The sequence below is a fragment of the Zingiber officinale genome, chromosome 3A (assembly GCF_018446385.1).
Source record: "Zingiber officinale cultivar Zhangliang chromosome 3A, Zo_v1.1, whole genome shotgun sequence".
Lineage (NCBI taxonomy): Eukaryota > Viridiplantae > Streptophyta > Magnoliopsida > Zingiberales > Zingiberaceae > Zingiber > Zingiber officinale.
The window spans coordinates 149,665,610-149,685,269 of record NC_055990.1 but is presented as its reverse complement, the minus strand read 5'-3'; the positions used below and the strand labels follow the sequence as shown (position 1 = coordinate 149,685,269).

General features: G+C 39.4%; 1 protein-coding gene across 1 annotated transcript; it reads right to left on the bottom strand.

Moving 5' to 3' along the window:
- Positions 1–697: 697 nt before the first annotated feature.
- LOC122050768 (zinc finger MYM-type protein 1-like) lies at positions 698–7,430 on the bottom strand. The gene is made up of 2 exons (XM_042611646.1): positions 7,192–7,430; positions 698–2,975 (listed from the first exon to the last, which is right to left on the bottom strand). Exons 1-2 carry the CDS (start codon positions 7,428–7,430, stop codon positions 698–700), a joined length of 2,517 nt encoding a protein of 838 aa, XP_042467580.1.
- Positions 7,431–19,660: the final 12,230 nt, after the last annotated feature.

Below are 19,660 nucleotides of genomic sequence, written 5' to 3'. Positions count from 1 at the left end.
CCCGTCTAAAGAGAATCATATTTTATGTGTTCATGTTCCTTATTTAACATGATAAAAATTTGAACATTTGATACATCAACTCCAAATATAGTAGATCGTATTACGAAACTAACAAAATTTAGTGACTGATCCCGAGTGGAGAGGGATTATCGGTGAGCTGGTTCAACAGTTGACTAGAAGAAGACTTCGAGCTGGAGGATGCCTACGAGTAGAAATAAAACAGGAGGAAAGAAATCGTTAGTAAATATGTCAGGGGTCCTTGGCGCGACTACTCAAACAATCAAGTCAATATTATGAGAGAAGAGCAAAAAATGTAGTAATCAAGTGCAAAGTGTTTGACTTGTGTACCTATGCCAACGAAGAGGGAACCTCTTATATAATGCCCTCCTAACCTCCGTGATAATTAATGCATCACATCATTGTCAGATATCCTGTCTAATCGCCATGCTTCTACTATACCTAGTGATCCCCAATGGCGTAGCCAGGGTCTTCAAATGCCCTGGGCTAAATTACGACAGTAATAAAACATACATGTATACTAAATATTTAACAAGCATATAACATTTATATACCAATATCCTTTTACATAGTTCAAATTTCATACAAAATACTTCAATATCTACTTAAGTTGTGCTCGACAAGATTTTAGAGTATAAAACTCATCTATTACTGATTCTAAGTCTATTTTCTCAGATAATTATCGTTCTATGTAGAGAATCATGCAATCAGAAAGTAAATCATCATCCATCTTGTTGCTACGTGCCGTTTTGAGAAATTTCATGGATGAAAAAGCTCCCTCTACTGTTGCAGTTGATACAGGAAGAGTCAAGACAAGACGAATCAATCTCTGAATCATAACATAACTCTCAGCCTTTTTGGTCACAATCATTTCTCTATATAATGCAGAAAGAGTAGAAATTTGTTGAAACTCACGATCACAAACTATGTCAAGTTGATAGTGTTCCAATTCAACTCTCAAAGCATGAATTTCTTGTTGAGTAAAATCAGCCGGATAAAATTTTGATGCAAGCTTGCAAATATCGCTCATATTAAATTTTTTAAATGAATCAGTAGGATCCAAAGCTGAACAAAGAGCAAGAAGTTCCATTGTTGCCTCACTAAATCTATAATTTAGTTCCATCACTTGAAAATCTATTGCAGCATTAAAAATATCATAGTGATAATGATGCTTAACTGTGATATGGTCCCATTGTTGACAATAACGATTAACTTTATAACCACAGCTCATATCAGGTATCTCAATATTATGTCGTGCACAAAAAGTCTTTACTTTCTCAAAAAATTCATCCCAACCATCTTCTCTAAATTTTAGAAGAATGATTTTTGTGGTTGAGACAAATTTTAAAGCGTTCACAATATCTTGTGATTTATTTTGTAGAGCTTGACAAAGAATGTCAGTGGTTTCTAAGATATTTTCTATCAAAAACAACACAAATATAAATTCAAGACTCATAATTGTGTTGCATAAACCACAAGCTTCACCACGTATTGTGTCATTTGGCCCATTTTCACTGAGATTTCCAAGGATCTTACAAGTTGCTGCATACATGTCTATCAAGTTCCTAACAGAATCATAATGAGAGCTCCAACGAGTAGCACCAGGTCTATGCAATGTACTAATCTGATTAGCTCCTGTACCAGACTCACACTCACCAATAGTCAACATATATGCAATCTCTTCTTGTTGAGCAGATTGTAAATCACTAAGACGTTTAGGAGACGAGGTGACAAAGTTTACAATGGAAGTCAAATAAGAAAAGAATTGCCAAATAGAAGGCACATCCTTAGCAGCTGCAACCAATGTTAACTGTAAACGATGAGCAAAACAATGTACATAATAGGCATATGGACAATCTCTAAGAAATAATGCTTGAAGCTCATTCCATTCACCACGCATATTACTTGCACCATCATACCCTTGTCCCCTCATGTTGTGGATTTGAATATTGTGTTGAACAAAGATGTCAGAAATTGATTTCTTAAGGTTTGCAGATGTTGTATCGTCAACACTCAAAATCTCAAAGAAACGTTCCATCAAAAATCCAGAATTATTAACAAATCTGAAAATAAGGGTCATTTGCTCTTTTTTAGATTCATCTTGAGCTTCATCAACAAGAATACAAAACTTGGCATCTCCCAATTCATCTCGAATCATTGTTCTCACTTTATTAGCAAGAATATGCAATATTTCCTTTTGAATTTGCGGAGAAGTGTATTTAGCATTTTGCGGGGAATTATGTAACACAACTTTTGCAATTTCATCATTTAAATGTGCTTGAAATTTCAACAATTCAATAAAATTTCCACGATTTAAGGAACTCTCTGATTCATCATGACCTCTAAAAGAACATCCTTGAGTTGCAAGCCATAATAAACCTTCAATTGTTGCCTTTAGACGCAACCTATTCTTTATAATTTCTTCCGTAGATTGAGCATTCAACACTTTGTCAATATTTTGCTTTGGTTTCATCAAATCCTGAACACATTTCACACATCTATTATGTGATGAAGATAATGAACCAACATGGATAAGAAATGCACATTTTTCTCCATCATTAACTCTCTTCCAACTGTTAAACCCTTCAGAAACAAGTGCAGAACGAGCCATTGGATTACTTGTATTCTCAAAAAGAAAACATGGAAAACAATATGCTTTGTCCTTTGAAGGTGAATATTCTAGCCAAGGAAATTGTTTGAACCAAACATATTGAAATCGACGATTTTGCTTTCCAATTTTTGTTCTTGGATACTCAACAAGTTTGGGTTGATAAGGCTCTGCTTTGATATATGCTCTTCTAATCTCATCCCGCTCATTAACAGAGTATTCACAAATCAATTTTCGTAATCCTGGATCTCGTTCAATAGAAGAAATATCAAATTCTTCTTCTCTTTGTTCTATTGGCCTAGATACCACATGAGGTTGTAAATCGGAAGTAGAGGATCCAACTGTTGGTCTAAGAGGTATATCACATTACAATTGATTATCAGATTCGGATTGATCATCTCTTTTCCTAAAAAATGACAGTAATGTTTTTGACGTTTTATTTAAAGGTTGTTGGTGTTCCATTTATAACCTAAGGAAAAAATAATTACAAATTAATTATTTATAACTTAAAAATAAAAAACAACTACCAATCAATTATAACAAACTCAATCATATTATTCATTTTATGACAAACTCAAACACAATAATAAATCAATTTATAATATCACAACATTCCCTAGTATTAGAATCATAATTTTCAAATAATTTCAAATAAAATCACAACTATAAATCTAAAATTACCCGTGAGGCTGTGATTTGTCACTTTAAGATAAAGAGAAGTTCACTGTCTACCCGTAAAATCCGGTGCTATGCTGAAACTTGAAATGCCTGAAATCAAAAACAAAAATAAAGGACTTAAAAAGGGAACAAATGTGGGAATTTAAAAGTAAACTTAGGACCTTCCATTTTTTTTTTCAACCACAACAATCACAAATAATAATAAGTATCACATTTGGATTGACAGAATTTTTAAAAATTTTCAGAAATTTAACCTAGGTCAGAAATAACTTTCCTAAAAAAAATTAGGGCAAAGCGACTATGATTCTATGAAGAACAATCTCTACTGGTAAATCCATCACACACAGCGATCCCCAGATTGTCAAGACTAAATTCACACAAATGACACAATAGATTCTAAAAGCCACAGAACTCCCATAAGGGTGAAGCAAGGAAGACGAAGGAACCAAAATATTCACAAATCATAAAAATAAAAATTAAAAAAAAAATGTGGAAAGTGCTCTTCTAGAATAGGAGAGTCAGGTGAGGATACAGAAAAAAGGAGAGCCCAATTCATTTTCGTGTCATCCTATATTGATTGATTTGGAGAGGGAAAAAAGGAGAGCTTTTTAGTCTTAGGTGAACTTGATGGAAATTGGAAAGGATGGATTTTGATGAAGGACGAAGAAGACAAAGAAGATGTAGATGGTAGATGGAGATCAGGAGATTACCACTTATCAGTGCCAAGAGATTGAGCGAGGAGAACCGGTGGCTGAAGAAGGAGATGATGTGCTGAAGGATTGCAGGTGGCGACGAAGACGATCACTGCCTCAACCCTCAAGGGGTCCGTCGTGCTAGAGAAGGAGGCGAAAAAAGTCGCTAGGTTAGGGATTAGGGGCTGGGCTCATTCACCTGCACTGGGCAGCGAAAGAAAACTTAGGGCTTACTGATTAGGGACTGGACTTAGGGTGTTAAACATTGCTGGGCTGCACTGGGCTTCAGCCCAGTGTAGCCTAGTACTGACTACGCCCTTGGTGATCCCATGTGTCTCTAGTAGCCCCATTATAAGTAAGGGAGGTGTATCTTATACTTGGGATTATCTTATACTTGGGATTGATGATGTGATCTTGTTGATTCTCTGACAATCCTATGTGAGGTATTACTGACAAGAAGAGTGTGTGGGCCCTTGAGCATGCAGGTCTAATGAGTCTTAGGTTTTCTATCCTGTTTAGAAAGGCCAAAGCTAGGGGTCCAACCATTACTCAGGGAGGTGGAACTTGATGATCTTTAATGGGTTTTCAGGGAGATGAGCCTTGAAGGTACAGGGAACTGAGTTATAGAGTTGTTCGATTGGAGGTAACCGATTGAGGTAGCGAGTGTTGTCTGACAGTAGCCAATCGAGGTATGGGGAACTAAGCCCCTTGAGTAACAGTGGAGAGTTGAGCCCCATGGTTGTCCGATCGGTGATAGCCGATCAAGATATGACGAGGAGCACAACTTTGGAGTTGTTCGATCCACGATAGTCGATCGGGATATGACAGGAAATAGAGCCCTGGAGTTGTTTGATTGACGATAGCCGATAGGGAGATGATGGTGGGGAGGTGGGCCTCTGAATTGTCTGATTGGTATAGCCGATCGAGATATAGTGGGCAGCAGAGCCTCGGAGTTGTCCAATCGACGATAACATATTGAGAGATGATGGTGGGGAGTTGAGCTCCTGAGAATATGTCTGATCGGTAATAGCCGATTGGGAGATGATGGAGCTGAGCCCCTCGACATGCCCCAATCGACATAGGGGAAACTCATCGAGTAGATTACTCGGATTTTAATCTATGTTTGACTGTTATTTATCCTGCCTATTGGCCTTTGAGCCCTACCTAAAGGCCCCTCAAGAGTTCATATTTTTACTAACACGCGATATAGATTTCCACATGGTGGTTTTGAGTTAATTATTGTACAAATTTGATCTCCATTAAACTGGATTGGTGGTTTGTCAACTAATAGTAATCAACAATTCCAGCACATGGTAGTTTTCCGAAGGCTTGTTTTGCAATTGAAATGTGATAAATTTATTCTAGGATATATGAGCATTTACAATCATGGACACCTTCAAGGAGCTCCTTTAATACCACGTCAAAAGTAAAAACCTCTATATATCTCTCCACTATTAAAAAAATCTCTCAACAATTTCTTTGTGGGTCCCACATTTTTTCATTGTATATATTTCTTATATCTCCTTCATATTTTATCTTATATATAATTTTTTTTTTAGAATTTAAATCCATAAATTGTTAATACTCAGAATAACATTAACAATTAAAAAAGTACATAAATATTACCATATATCAAATAAATTTTTTTTTAACATTATCACAATTAATAAATTATTATTTTCCTAATTACAACAGTAACATGCCCAGATATGTTCAACCAAGTCGGCTCAAAGTTATGATATAGTTAATTATCATGTAGTTCGCAATTTCTCCAAAGGTATTCTTGGAATTCTTGGATGAATATTTGTGACGGGGGATCTCCATCATCATCCGATCAATTCACTATTGCATCTCCTTCATTCTCAATAATCATGTTGTGTAAAATAATGCATGTATACATGATATCCTTTAAATTATCATTGTACCAAAATCGCACTGGACCTCTTATCGAGATTGGAGCACTCCAAATGCCCGCTCGACATCCTTTCTCACGACCTCCTATTGTTCCTTAAATAATTTTCACTTGGGATCCTAGGGGCACGAAAAGCTCTTGACGAAAGTAACTCATTCCGGATATATCCCATCGATCAGATAGTATCCTTTTATATATTGTGTATTATTGACCGTAAAATTAACCTCGGGTGCATATCCTTGCAAAACGTTATTGAATAAAGGTAATTCGTTAAACACGTTGATATTATTATTCGACCATGCAATCCTAAAAAAAGTATGGCATATCCATAAGTCTGTAGATGCGACTACTTCAAGCACAATTGTTGGAACACCATGATCTCTCCGAGTAACCTGGTCTTTCCAAGTGATGAGGTAATTTTTCCATTGTCAATGCATACAATCAAGACTGCTTAACATGCCAGGGAAACCATGTCTCTATTCATGCATTTCAAGCAAGTGTTGAATATCAACAGCAGTAGATCTTCTTAAATATTGAGCCCCAAACACTTCAATTACACATTGGCAGAAGTTGAATAAACATTGGAAGATAGTTGTTTTGGCAATCCGTAGGTACTCATCATAATGATCAGCAGGGACTTCATATGCCAATTGACGGATAGCCATCATACATTTCTGAAGTAGTAACAAACTTTTTTTTCCCGTCGCATTGACCTTTCATTGAAAATATTCTGAATGATTTTTTAAGGCATCAACTATATGAAGTGATCCTGTCGGGAAGCTGAGAAGATGGACCTGTCGGTGTGACGCGTCCGGAATGTTGACCGCATCTCCATGCCCCGGACGGTGAGTTATCTTCTGTGTTGAGCAAGTCGTCAGAAGTCCTCCTCTGGTCAACCTCACCTGTATCCAGCGACCAGGTTACCCCGGTCCCTAGTACCTCGATGCTCGAGGTGGGTCCCGCACACAGATAAACATCCACATAATAATAGGACAATAAAATAAGTACAAAATGAATACGACGACGTACGCTGGCCTCGGGGGGGGGGGGGGGGGGGCCCTCGGATAGGTGGGTGAGTTGATCGAATCGTCGTGGCTCTGAATAGTAGATAAATGTTCACCAGGCGAGTAGTTGGCTCCAGTGGCTCGAAGCCGGGTGCGATATGGATCCGCAAGGCGACGGACGACCCGATTGCAACTTCGGCTCGCAGGTCGGCATGCGACAGCGACACGAAAGCCGAACACTCTCGGCTCGCAGGCCGGAATATAAGCATAATACAATACCTGAGCGCTCGGACGACAACTGCTCGGTGGGCGACGATGACTGCCCGGAGGTGCTGGCGACACGGGTCGCCGAAGGCGGCTACGGCAGCCGGAGGTGACGGCGCTGAATGTCGGGGACGCTGACCGCCAGAGGTGGCTACGACCGTGGCTGCCAGAGGTGGCGGCGTCGGCGTGGATCGAGAAGGAACGGAAGGTGGTGAGGCGATGGGACACGAGGGAGAGAGGCATCTTCTGCTCATGCTCGACGACGGAAGCCAAAACCCCAAAAAGCCTTCCCGGAGGCGCTCGCAGCCGGCTATGGCTAGAAGTGGCGAGGACGAGGGAGCTAGAGGCGGCTGTTGGAGTCACCTGCGGCGGGCTCGTGGCGAAGAAGAGAGGAGAGCAGCGGCTGGTGGGAGGGAGAGGTGGTGGCTACTAAAGACGTTCGCCGGCTGGAGGAGAGGAGGAGAGCGTCGATAATTTCACCCGCTCCCGCGAAAGGCGCGCGGAGGAGAAAAGATCTCTCTTCTTGGCCGCCGCAAAGGAAAAAAAAAGATCCCCTTTATGCTGTGCTACAGTGCCCCCTTTAACCTCCAACCCTACTCCTCCCTAATGGCCAAAACGCCCCTTCCTCTTCTCCTAATCCCTACTATGCCCTCAATCTGCCTCCGCATCACAAGCCTCCCCTTCAAGTCTAGTCGAAAGAGGCACTAGTCCGACTGACTGGACAGTTTATCTCAAAGGGTTGAACCGCTCGCGATGTTAAAGTCAAATCGCTGAACTCATTGTATACTAGTACGCGAGTGATTGCCGAGCGCGCGACTGCGAAGAGGCCGACCGGGCGATCGGAAGAATGTTGATTGGGTGAGTAGATGTCGAGCAGATGATGCCGAGCGGACGCATCACCCGAGAACTGAATGGAAGTGTAGCCCGGGAAATAGAGGCGCACGGACGCGAAAGTCTTTAGCCGAGCGGGCATAGAGCCTGTGAGATATCCCGGTCCGAAACCATTGGACCTACTCTCGCCCGCGATCATTAAAGATGTTCGACCGGAGCAGGTGAGATAAGAGATCTGATAAGCTGACCCAAGCCCCCATGGCGACCACTCGACCCTACACGGGGGAGATACAATATCTGAAGCTGGTCCGAGACCGGTGAAAGTTGCTCAACCCCGAACGGGGGAGATAGAATATATCTGATAAGTTGGTCCGAGACCAGTGACGACCGCTTGACCCTGAACGGGGGAGATAGAATATATCTGGTAAGTTGGTCCGAGACCAGTGAAGGTTGCTCAACCCCGAACGGGGGAGATAGAATATATCTGATAAGTTGGCCCAAAACCAGTGACGACCGCTCGACCCCGAACGGGGGAGATAGAAGATCTGATAAGCTGGTCCAAGACCAGTGACGATCGCTCGACCCCGAACGGGGGAGATAGAATATATCTGATAAGTTGGTCCGAGACTAGTAATAACCGTTCAACCCCGAAAGGGGGAGATGAAATAACTAATAAGCTGGCCCGAGACTAGTAATAATCGCTCAACCCCGAATGGAGGAGATGAAATACTGAAGCTCGACCCTGAACGGAGGGATAACTGGTCTAATAAGCTCGACCCCAAACGAGTGAGAAAGAATATCCGATGAGCTAGTCCGAGACCAGTGATGATCTCTCAACCCCGAATCGGGGGAGATAGAAGATCCGATAAGCTCGTCCTCGAACGGGGGAGATAGCTGCTCTGATAAGCTCGACCCCGAACGGGGGAGAAAGAATATCTGATGAGCTGGTCCGTGAAGACCGGGGTTTTTATAGTCACCGGTTTGACTCTGGGTAACGTCGCCGCTCAACGGTCTTTAGGCTGGGGTTTTTATAGTCGCCAGTTCGACTCTAGAGTTTAACGTCACCGCTCGACGGTCTTCAAGCCGGGATTTTTATAGTCGCCGGTTCAGCTCTAGAGTTTAACGTCGCCGCTCGACGGTCTTCAAGCTGGGGTTTTTATAGTCGCCGGTTCGACTCTAGAGTTTAACGTCGTCGCTCGACGGTCTTTAAGCCGGGGTTTTTTAGTCGCCGGTTCGACTCTAGAGTTTAACGTCACCACTCGACGGTCTTCAGGCCGGGGTTTTTATAGTCACCGGCTCGACTCTAGAGTTTAACGTCGTCGCTCGACGGTCTTCAAGCCGGGGTTTTTATAGTCGCCTGTTCGACTCTAGAGTTTAACGTCGCCGCTCGACGGTCTTCAAGCCGGGGTTTTTTAGTCGCCGGTTCGACTCTAAAGTTTAACGTCGCCGCTCGATGGTCTTCTAATATAAACAGAGCTCGTGGCTCAGACAATATACACCCGGCCGATCGGCGCGGGGTCTTCGTCAATGAGCTCGTGGCTCAGATAATATACGTCCGGCCGATCGGCGCGGGGTCTTCGTCAATGAGCTCGTGGCTCAGATAATATACGCTCGCCCGATCGGCACGGGGTCTTCATCAATGAGCTCGTGGCTCAGATAATATACACCCAGCCGATCGGCACGGGGCCTTCGACATCGAACCCGTGGCTCGGATAACATACGCCCGGCCGACCGGCTCGGGGCCTTCGACATCGAGCCCGTGGCTCGGATAATATACGCCCGGCCGATCGGCACGGGGTCTTCGTCAATGAGCTCATGACTCAGATAATATACAACCCGGCGATCGGCACGGGGCATTCGACATCAAAAGGCTCGGATAATATAGGCCCGCCCGACCGGCTCGGGGTCTTCGACATCGAGCCCATGGCTCGGATAATATACGTACAGCCGATCGGCACGGGGTCTTCGTCAATGAGCTCGCGGCTCAAATAATATACACCCGGTCGATCGTCACGGGGCCTTCGACATCGAGCCCGTGGCTCGGATAATATACGCCCGATCGATCGGCACGGGGTTTTCGTCAATGAGCTCGTGACTCAGATAATATACACCTGGCCGATCGGCGTGGGTTCTTCGTCAATGAGCTCGTGGCTCAGATAATATACGCCCGGCCGATCGGCACGGGGTCTTCGTCAATGAGTTTGTGGCTCAGATAATATACACCCGGCCGATCGACACGAAAGAACTTCTCCTAATCCCTACTATGCCCTCAATCTGCCTCCGCATCACGAAGTAATAACCTTCTTTGCATTCGGAATCGACATCGAAATATATCATCAAGATATATTGGCTCATTAGGGAAATAATTTTTAAAAAGATGAACATGTCTGACTTCACAATCCCGATTTAAATACCTTCTCTTCTGTATTTTGCCGAAAGAACTTTGAGCTCTTTGACGTACCATTTGTTGTTGCTCATATAGCCGGAGCATTATTTATTTATCTATATCCTCTGCATCTTCCTTCAATTGATTTATCCAGAATTCACGGAGCATAGATGAATCTGGATTTTCAGCGATCGAGTCTTCTAAGATATTTGCGTGGTTGAAAGAAATAGAAAGGTGATAAAATGATAAGAAGAATGAAATATTAAGAATATATTTATAGAAAAAGTTTTAAATAAAAAAATTAATCATTGAGTAATAGCTATCAAATTAGTCGTTCACGTCACCGGAGATGCTTTAATGATATCATTTAAACTTTAAGAATTTTTTTACAAAATGACCATTAAATTTGTTATATTATATATAGTTAAATGTTAGATTATGACTCGAGGAATTGAAAATGAGAATGTTAAGATCAATATGTGGATATACATGAATGAATAAGATAAAAATTAAAATATTAGCAAGAAAGTCATAATTGGAAAAAACTCTGAGAGATACGTTTAAAATGATATGAATATGTACTTAGACAATTAATGTACTTTAATTAAACGATACAAAATTATGACAAATATACCCATCAAATAAGAAAAAAATAATTATATTAATAAAATTTATTTAAATATAAATTATAATATAGTAAGGGATATAGTTCTTAAAAAATCTATAAAGCCAATGTCACGTAATGGGATAGGAATTAATTATTATTATATATAATGAGATCATTTTCACTCTTCTACATCTTTACAAATGCAATGTAAAATATATCAACAAATTATCATATAGTGCCTTAAGTATCTATGTAAATCTCTTCCATTGTGCTTGTTTTTTTTCAGTTGGTACCGGTTATCCTGTTTATACTGACTAATTATGGGATGATTGATTAGGTCCCATAAAAGTTTCCATCGATTAGGGATGGTAATTTTTTCCATGGGTTCGGGGCCCCGCGAGGAAAATTTGAAATGGGGATGGGGATCCCCGATTTTTTCGGGGATGGGGCGGGTATGAGAATACTATCTCCATCTCTGAACCCGCCCCGAATATTATTATTATTATTATTAATAAATAATAATAAGATTTTTTAAAAAATATTAATAATAGCGTTAATATTAATATTAAAATTTTTGAAAATATTATTAATGTTATTATTATTAATATTGATATTAATATTATCATTAATAATAATAATAATAATAATAATAATAGTAATAATATAAATTAAATTTTGGGATGGGGCGGGAATGGGGATTTGATCCCCATGGGTTCAGGCTCGGGGAATCCTCGAACCCTAAAAAATGAGGACGGGGCGGGGATGGGGATGACAAACCCACCCCCACCCCGCCCCATTGTCATCTTTACCATCGATCACTAAGATAAATCGAGAAACACTCATAGCTGATGACCTATTATCCCAACATTCTTAACTCAACCGCTATTAAAGGGAATTCATTCGTTAATTCATTGAAATTAAGACTCGATTCTTAAATACTTGGGTAATTAAGAAGACGCTCTGCCACAACATGATTACCCCGGAGGCTAATTGCACTTGTTTAACCTACATAAACTTCATGTCGTGAGCGTGCATACGGACACATTGCATTACAATGTGTCGTATCCTTATTTTTTATATTGAAAATTTAAAATAATAATTTTTTTTTCATATTAGAGCAACCACAATAAGAGTGTGTTTGGTTCAGGATTATTGCAGATAACCTTAGTTATCCGTCTATGGTTATCCATGATAACCGTGTTTGGTTCAAGGTTTTTTTAGATTCCGAAGTTTTTCTCGATTCCTATACGACATCAAACATCATCAATTTGGGTATCTGACCCAGAATCGGGAAACCTCCATCTACCTTGGGTTTTCTCGATTCCGAAGGTTAAGCAAAAAATATTCTAAAATTAACCTCTGAACGGAGCACGATCGCAGAAAGCTGAGGCGTGGTCGTCGAGCTGGGTGGTGTCGGAGGTGGTAGCAAGGCAGTGCTGGAGGTGGCAGCAGGCGATGTCAGAGGTCGGTGCCAAATCTTCGTGTGCACACGGCAATGGAGCGCAAAGGCGTGACAATCGGAGCGAGCTGAGGCATTGTCGTCGAGCTGGGCGGTGCCAGATCAGCAACGAGGTAGTGTCGAAGCTGGCAATGAGGCAGATTCAGAGGTGGCAGCAAGCAGTGTCGAAGGCCACCGCTGCATCTTCATTCGCGCGTGGCAACGAACCGCAAAGGTGTGACGCCCGAATGTGGCAGTAGGGGGCGGTGGCAGGCGATGAGAGCGGGCGGCGGGAGCGGGAGCAGGAGAAATTTAGAAGAAGATGAAGATGACGGAGATTTTTTTTTTAACTTTTATTTTAATTAAAACCTTAGTAAATTAAATCAATCAACTCCTAGCTATAGTTGGGGTAAATTAAGAGGGTGTTTGGCTAAACTTATTAAAAACAGCTTATAAGCTCGTATAACTTAAAAGTTGTTTTAGGAGCTTATAAGTTGTTAGGTCTTATTTTAAAAATAAGTTGTTAAAGTGTTTGGGTGAACTTATTACAATCAACTTAAAGATATTGATGTGTTTGGTATTATAAGATCTTTTTATTAATAAAATTACCAAAAAGGGTATAATACTATTAATAGAGAGTTTTGATATTTTTATTAATAGAGGGTTTTGGGCGAATTTCTCCATCGGGGGAGAGAAAATTAGAAAGAGGCGTTGGTAGAGAAGATGATACAACGTTGGAAGAAAAGTCGACGGAGATAAAAATATATTAAGCTTATAAAAAATTATCGAGGATAAGATGGAGATTTATGAAATTATATAAGGATATTTTAGAGAAACAAATTATTAAAATAAGATATTTTTTAAAAAAGTAAGCTCTTCCATACTTTTTTAAAAACAGCTTATAAGCTCCAAAATAGCTTATTTTGACAGCTTATAAGCTGTTTGAAAAAAAATTTACCAAACAAATTTGAAGAGCTTATAAGCTCCAAAACAGCTTATAAGCTATTTTAGAGAGCTTATAAGCTTAGCCAAACACCCTCTAAATAAATTTAATCTAAAATCCAATAAAAGCACCTAAAAATTTCTAAAATAATAATAAAAAAATTAAAACATTATCCAATTATATATATATATATATATATATATATATATATATATATATCACTAATAATAATAATAATATTATCATTATTAAACCAAGGATAATGTGGTAAAATATCACACTAGGTTATGTACTAAAACCTATAAACAAACAAGATTTTATTGTATTACCTAAATTAAACCAAATAACATCGGGATATGTTTTATTTCTCAAAACCAAGGTTAGGTGATTACTTGGTAATCATATAACTAAAATTATACATGATAACTTGAACCAAACACATCCTAAGACATATTTGGAGAGGGATATTTCTCTAAATATCTCTTCACCACAAATATTCCTCACCAAAGAGAATAGGAATAAGGGTATTAGAAATCACCGGGCATAGAGTTTTCTCCGATGATTTATCTCTCTTTGTTTTAATTAAAAAACAAATCTGAGCTGCTACAACAGCATAGGCATGTGGGCGGGAGGGCCCACATGTTGTTGCAATAGTTCTTTTATTTTTTTTTTAAATATTGAATGTAAACATTGATAATTAATTTGATCCAACGATTCAATTTTTAGAAAGTTGACAATAATCATTTTTTTTCTTTTTTATATATACATCATTTTTTCATTTATTTTTCACCAAAAAAAATCACTGTGTGTCCAAAATTCAGAGATAAATGGATAGAAATTTCAGTCATTATTTTGAAGATTTGTTGAATTCTCCAAATATTCATGAAAATTAAAGTAGAGAAAATTCTCGAGTTTGTCCTAATCTACAACCTCTTCCATTTCCATTTCCCACACAACATCCACAAAATTTTCAACTATTTTCATACCCACCACCGCATTATCATAATTCCCAAAGGTATCCAAAATTTTCAAGTAGCGACCCTTAAGCTCCATTTAATACATATCCCTTGAAATATTGGTAGAATAACTAATATTTCATATAAGCTCTATTTCATGGAATTAATCTGCTTCAATCATCGGAGATTCAATCAAATAAATCAAGATGAGCTAGTGTTGATGCAAGTAATAGTGATAACAGTATAGAAACATCTCATGCAACCCCTGATTCATAATTTCCTTCATTCTCATTTCATACAGGGCTTGATAATATTATTTTTGATCAAACAACCGAGACAGACAACGAATCAGATGGAGATCATAGCAAGCGAACAGTGTAGAGAATAGCAAATGATAAACTCCTTGCAACATCCTACATAATCATGAGTGAAAATTCAGTAGTTGGTAATGCCCAGAAAAGTGAGTCTTTTTAGAAATAAGTGGTGACATACTGTAATACATAGATGAGCTAAAAAGAGAACTGTGGATAAAGCAAAATCACATTGGACTTCAATGAAAAAGATCATGAATAGATATAATGGAATTTAGAATAAATGGTACAATAATTGACCAAATAGATGGAGCGACGAGGATTTGATGGTGCGTGCTCATGAAGAATATAATAGTACTTTTAAATATACTTTCCAATATGAACATGTGTGAATGATTGTGAAATATATACACTAGTCAATCCTCAGTGCGACGGGCTACAAAGAAAGCAAGGATATTAAAATCATCAAGTGCGTATACTGAGTCTTTAAATCCTAACATAACTGTTGATGTGGATGATAAAGAAGTCCAATCTCATTCAATAGGACAGAAGACAACAAAGAAGAAAGACAAAGAAAGAGTAGACCTAATGAATGAATTGAATAAGGCTATGCAATAGTTAGTAGCACATTTGAAGGATTATAATAACTATAAAAAAGTGAACCAACTCATCTAAGCATATCAACTCCTCGTAATAAACACACGAGGTATTGTAGGACCGTTGGGCCGGCTAGAAGGGTTGGTAAATAACCTGTCAATTAAAAACAAACAACCCTTCCTCGAACGATTAAGCTAACACTTGTAAAATGAATTAAGCAGATAAATAAAAGCATAAAAGAAAAGACAAGGCACCAGATGTTTACTTGGCTACAACTGATGTGGTTGTTAATCCAAGGAAGATTAAGCTCAAAAACTCCTTCAGGCGGAGAAGCCTCTTACATCGTTTAGGCACAGAAAACAGAAGCTTAACTACAACTAAAGCATACAAGTGTTTGGAAATAGAATGATCGTGATTGTTGAAAAGCTTCTGGACCAAGGCTATATTTATAGCCTTAGTCGGGGCGCCTGGAAGGGTTCCGGGCGCCCTGGGGGGATAAAATTTATCCCCCAACGGTTGGATCGAGTCAAAGCTCGATCCTGTGAAAAGGTCACTTCCGGGCGCCCCGGACAGTTCAGGGCGCCCAGGAGCCAAAAGTCAACAGAGTTGACTTTTGGTCTGGGCCCTCTACTCCGATTCTGCTCGCCTCGGTCCGAGTCTTCTGCTCCAGCTCCACTCGCTTGGGTGATTTCAGCCAACCGAAATAAGGCTCACCCTAACCCAATTTTGACTTTCTCGAACAACCTTCCGCTCCGGCTTCTCGTTCCTCGGAAACGTCGCGCGCCTCCTTCTCGTCCGCCCTCGTACTCTTCCGCAGCGCCTCGTACCTCAGACGCACCAAGCCCGTCGACTCCCTCTCATGCCGTCCTTCTCGCTAGCTGCGTCTTTTGCTCGACTCCCTGTGCTCCTAAGCTCCTGCACACTTAGACACAAAGTTAAAATACCACAAGATCTAACTTAATTTGTTGATCACATCAACACAACCTTGGGATTCCAACAATCTCCTTTTTAATGTGAGCAACCCAAGTTAAGCTAGGGTCAACAATAGATATGAAATTATACAGTTTATTGCAATAACATGCAACATGATAGAAAAAATTAAATTTCAAACATTCCAAATTTTATTTTTCAATTTTCTACCTCCCCTAAGACTTATACTTTCCTTCTCCCCCTTTGATCACAATAAAAATGGGGAACAACCAAAATCTAATGGTTGACATTAAAAAAAATTTGAAAATATATTTCAATAATTTTCAGGGAAATATTTCTAAGTCAAGACAAATTTCTAAGTCAAGAAATAACTTTTTTTTTTTAAAAAAAATTTCAAGTATTTGTCATCAATAATTAAAAACTTTCTAAGCCGAAAAATTTATGCAAGAAATTTTTAAGAGAATTGATAACATTAAAAGAAATTTTCTATGCATTTATTTATTTATATATTCTAATGCTTTTATCAGAAAATTTTAAAATTCCATTTTAATTTATCATAATTTCTTAACTTTGAAGCAAGAAATTTTGAGCATGTAGAAATTTGTGCAAATTGTAACATGTCATTTTGAATTCCTAATTTGTAAAAATATTTCGATAATATAAACTTGATAAATTTTTTCGACAATACTTCTGATTTGCAAACTTCGTTCGACAAAATATTTTGTAATTTGTAAAAGTATTTTGACAACATAAATTTGCAACAATATGTGGATAATAGATTTACTACTCCGAAAAACTCTTTCGATAATATCTCTAATTTGCAAACTTTGTTCAAAAAAATGTTTCGTAATTTGCAAGATTCTTTTGTCAAATCATTTTGCGATTCGAAAAACTCTTTCAACGAGATAATTTGTACTTCGGAAAACTTTTTAGATCCGGAAAAAGTTTTCGAAAAATTACTTTGTGATTTGCAAGAATCTTTCGTCAAAACACTTTGTAATTCGAAAAATTCTTTTGATGATTCAATTTTTGATTTACAAAAATCTTCAGGTAATTGAACCAGTTGTTCAGAGGGTAGAGGCCATACCTTACTTACCTCGTTGGTCGTTGGTTATCTCCCTGTTGAGTTGCTTTCTTCCAATATCTCTCCTCCTTCATTGATGCTCACCTGGGATGAGCTTTCTGTGTCCTCGAGATGGAGATTGACTATCTCGGCATTTTCCTCATTCTCGGACTGTTCTGGCGTTGAATCGGTGTTGGATTCAATTTTGACTTGTTCTTCGTAGAGTTTTAAGAACTTTTCCCAAAGTTCTTTTGCGTTGTTGTATTCACCAACTTTATCAAAGTCTTCGTTTGGTATTGCGGTTAGAATGTGAAATGTTGCCCGACCGTTTGCTGTAAACTCGTCTCGTTGCTTCTCGTTCCAGAGGCGTATGTCGATCTTTTCTCCGTTTGCTTTCTTTGGTGCTTCATAACCAGATTTCATTATTAAAGAAATACCAATATCAGAATTAAGAAATACCATCATTTGTTGCTTCCAAGAAGCAAGCTCCCCCTTGAATGCTGGTGGGTAGTCGCTAGCTCCGGCCATCGTTTTGTTGCTTCAGACGGCGGTTAGTCCTTCTGAGGCGTCTCGGCTCTGATACCACTTGTAGGACCATTGGGCCGGCTAGAAGGGTTGGTAAATAACCTGTCAATTAAAAACAAACAACCCTTCCTCGAACGATTAAGCTAACACTTGTAAAATGAATTAAGCAGATAAATAAAAGCATAAAAGAAAAGACAAGGCACCAGATGTTTACTTGGTTACAACTAATGTGGTTGTTAATCCAAGGAAGATTAAGCTCAAAAACTCCTTCAGGCGGAGAAGCCTCTTACAGCGTTTAGGCACAGAAAACAGAAACTTAACTACAACTACAGCATACAAGTGTTTGGAAATAGAATGATCGTGATTGTTGAAAAGCTTCTGGACCAAGACTATATTTATAGTCTTGGTCGGGGCGCCTGGAAGGGTTCCGGGCGTCCTGTGGGGGATAAAATTTATCCCCATCCTGTGAAAAAGTCACTTCTGGGCGCCCCGGTCAGTTCCGGGCGGCCCAGACAGCTCCGGGCGCCCCGGACAGTTCCGGGCGCCCCGGAGCCAAAAGTCAACCCAGTTGACTTTTGGTCCGTGCTCTCTTCTCCGGTTCAGCTCACCTCTGGTCAGGGTCTTTTTGCTCCGGCTCCGCTTGCTTGGGTGATCTCTGACATCCGGAATAGGGCTCACCTGAACCCATCTTCCGGTCTTCTCGAGCGTGCTTCCCTCCGGCTTCTCGTCCCTTGGAATTGCCGCGTGCCCCTTCTTGTCCACCAGCGTACTCATCCGCAGACTTCGTCCCTCGGTCGCACCTCGTGCCGACCTTCGCGCTAGCTGCGTCTCTTGCTTCCCGAGCAATCTTCCGCTCCGGATTTCGTACCTCGGAACCACCGCGCGCACTTCCTTCTCGTCCGCCGATGTACTCTTCCGCAGCGCCTCGTCCCTCGGACGCACCGCGTGTCGTCCTTCTCGCTAGCTACGTCTTCCGCTCGAGTACCTGTGCTCCTAAGCTCCTGCACACTTAGACATCAGGTTAGAAACAGACAGGACCTAACTTAACTTGTTGATCACACCAAAACAACCTTGGGGTTACAACAGGTATGACAGATGAACAATTTCAAAATCATCTAGTGATATGTGAGCAATTGAAGAAAAGATTAAACATGCAGTAAATTTATTTATTTTATTAAGTAATTGTGATTTTTAATTTTTATGATTTATCATTTTGTGTTTTATTAATTGTAAATTGTCATAAAATCTCTAATAACAAACTCAACTTCCTCCTCAGTCCTTGCGTTAGAAAAAATTTATTCCCATTCCTTACATGTAAACTTTTCTTCGCTTTGACTCCCTTTCAACTCCCTAATGTACACTGATTTGCCTGATTACCCTTATTTTTTTAAGTATAAAAAGTTAAAATGAGGTATAATTTTTCCTAAATACAACCCATCTAAATTAGAATTTAGTATATTTTCTATCAAATTGGGCACGACTCTTTTTTCACTGACCAATCGATTGATATACTCAATTCTAGTTAAATGATACTAAATTTAGGAGGAATTATACCTTATTTTAAACTTTTTGTACCTATAAAAATTAATGAGGGATTCTGTTATATAAAATAATGATATAATTTCTCTTAAATTTATCATCATTTAACTAGAATTGAGTATATCAATCGATTGATCAAATGAAAAAAGAGTCGTGCTCAAATTGATATAAAATCTACTAGAAAATAGTTTAAATGTGCTAAATTTAGGAAGAATTATACTCCATTTTAGATTTTTTGTACCTAAAAAAATGAGAGTAATTAAGTAAATCGGTGTATATCAGGGAGTTGAAGCAGTGAAAAATTTAAATGAAGGGAGTAAGAATAAATTTTTTCTTATATAGTGACAAAGGAGGAAGT

Bases quoted from the DNA above. Each gene is read 5' to 3' on its own strand.
- LOC122050768 (XM_042611646.1), bottom strand. From the start codon at position 7,430: ATGAGCAGAAGATGCCTCTCTCCCTCGTGTCCCATCGCCTCACCACCT. The intron at 2,976-7,191 runs GTATTGTATTAT...TATACCTCTTAG, and splicing joins GTTGTCGTCCGAGCGCTCAG to ACCAACAGTTGGATCCTCTA.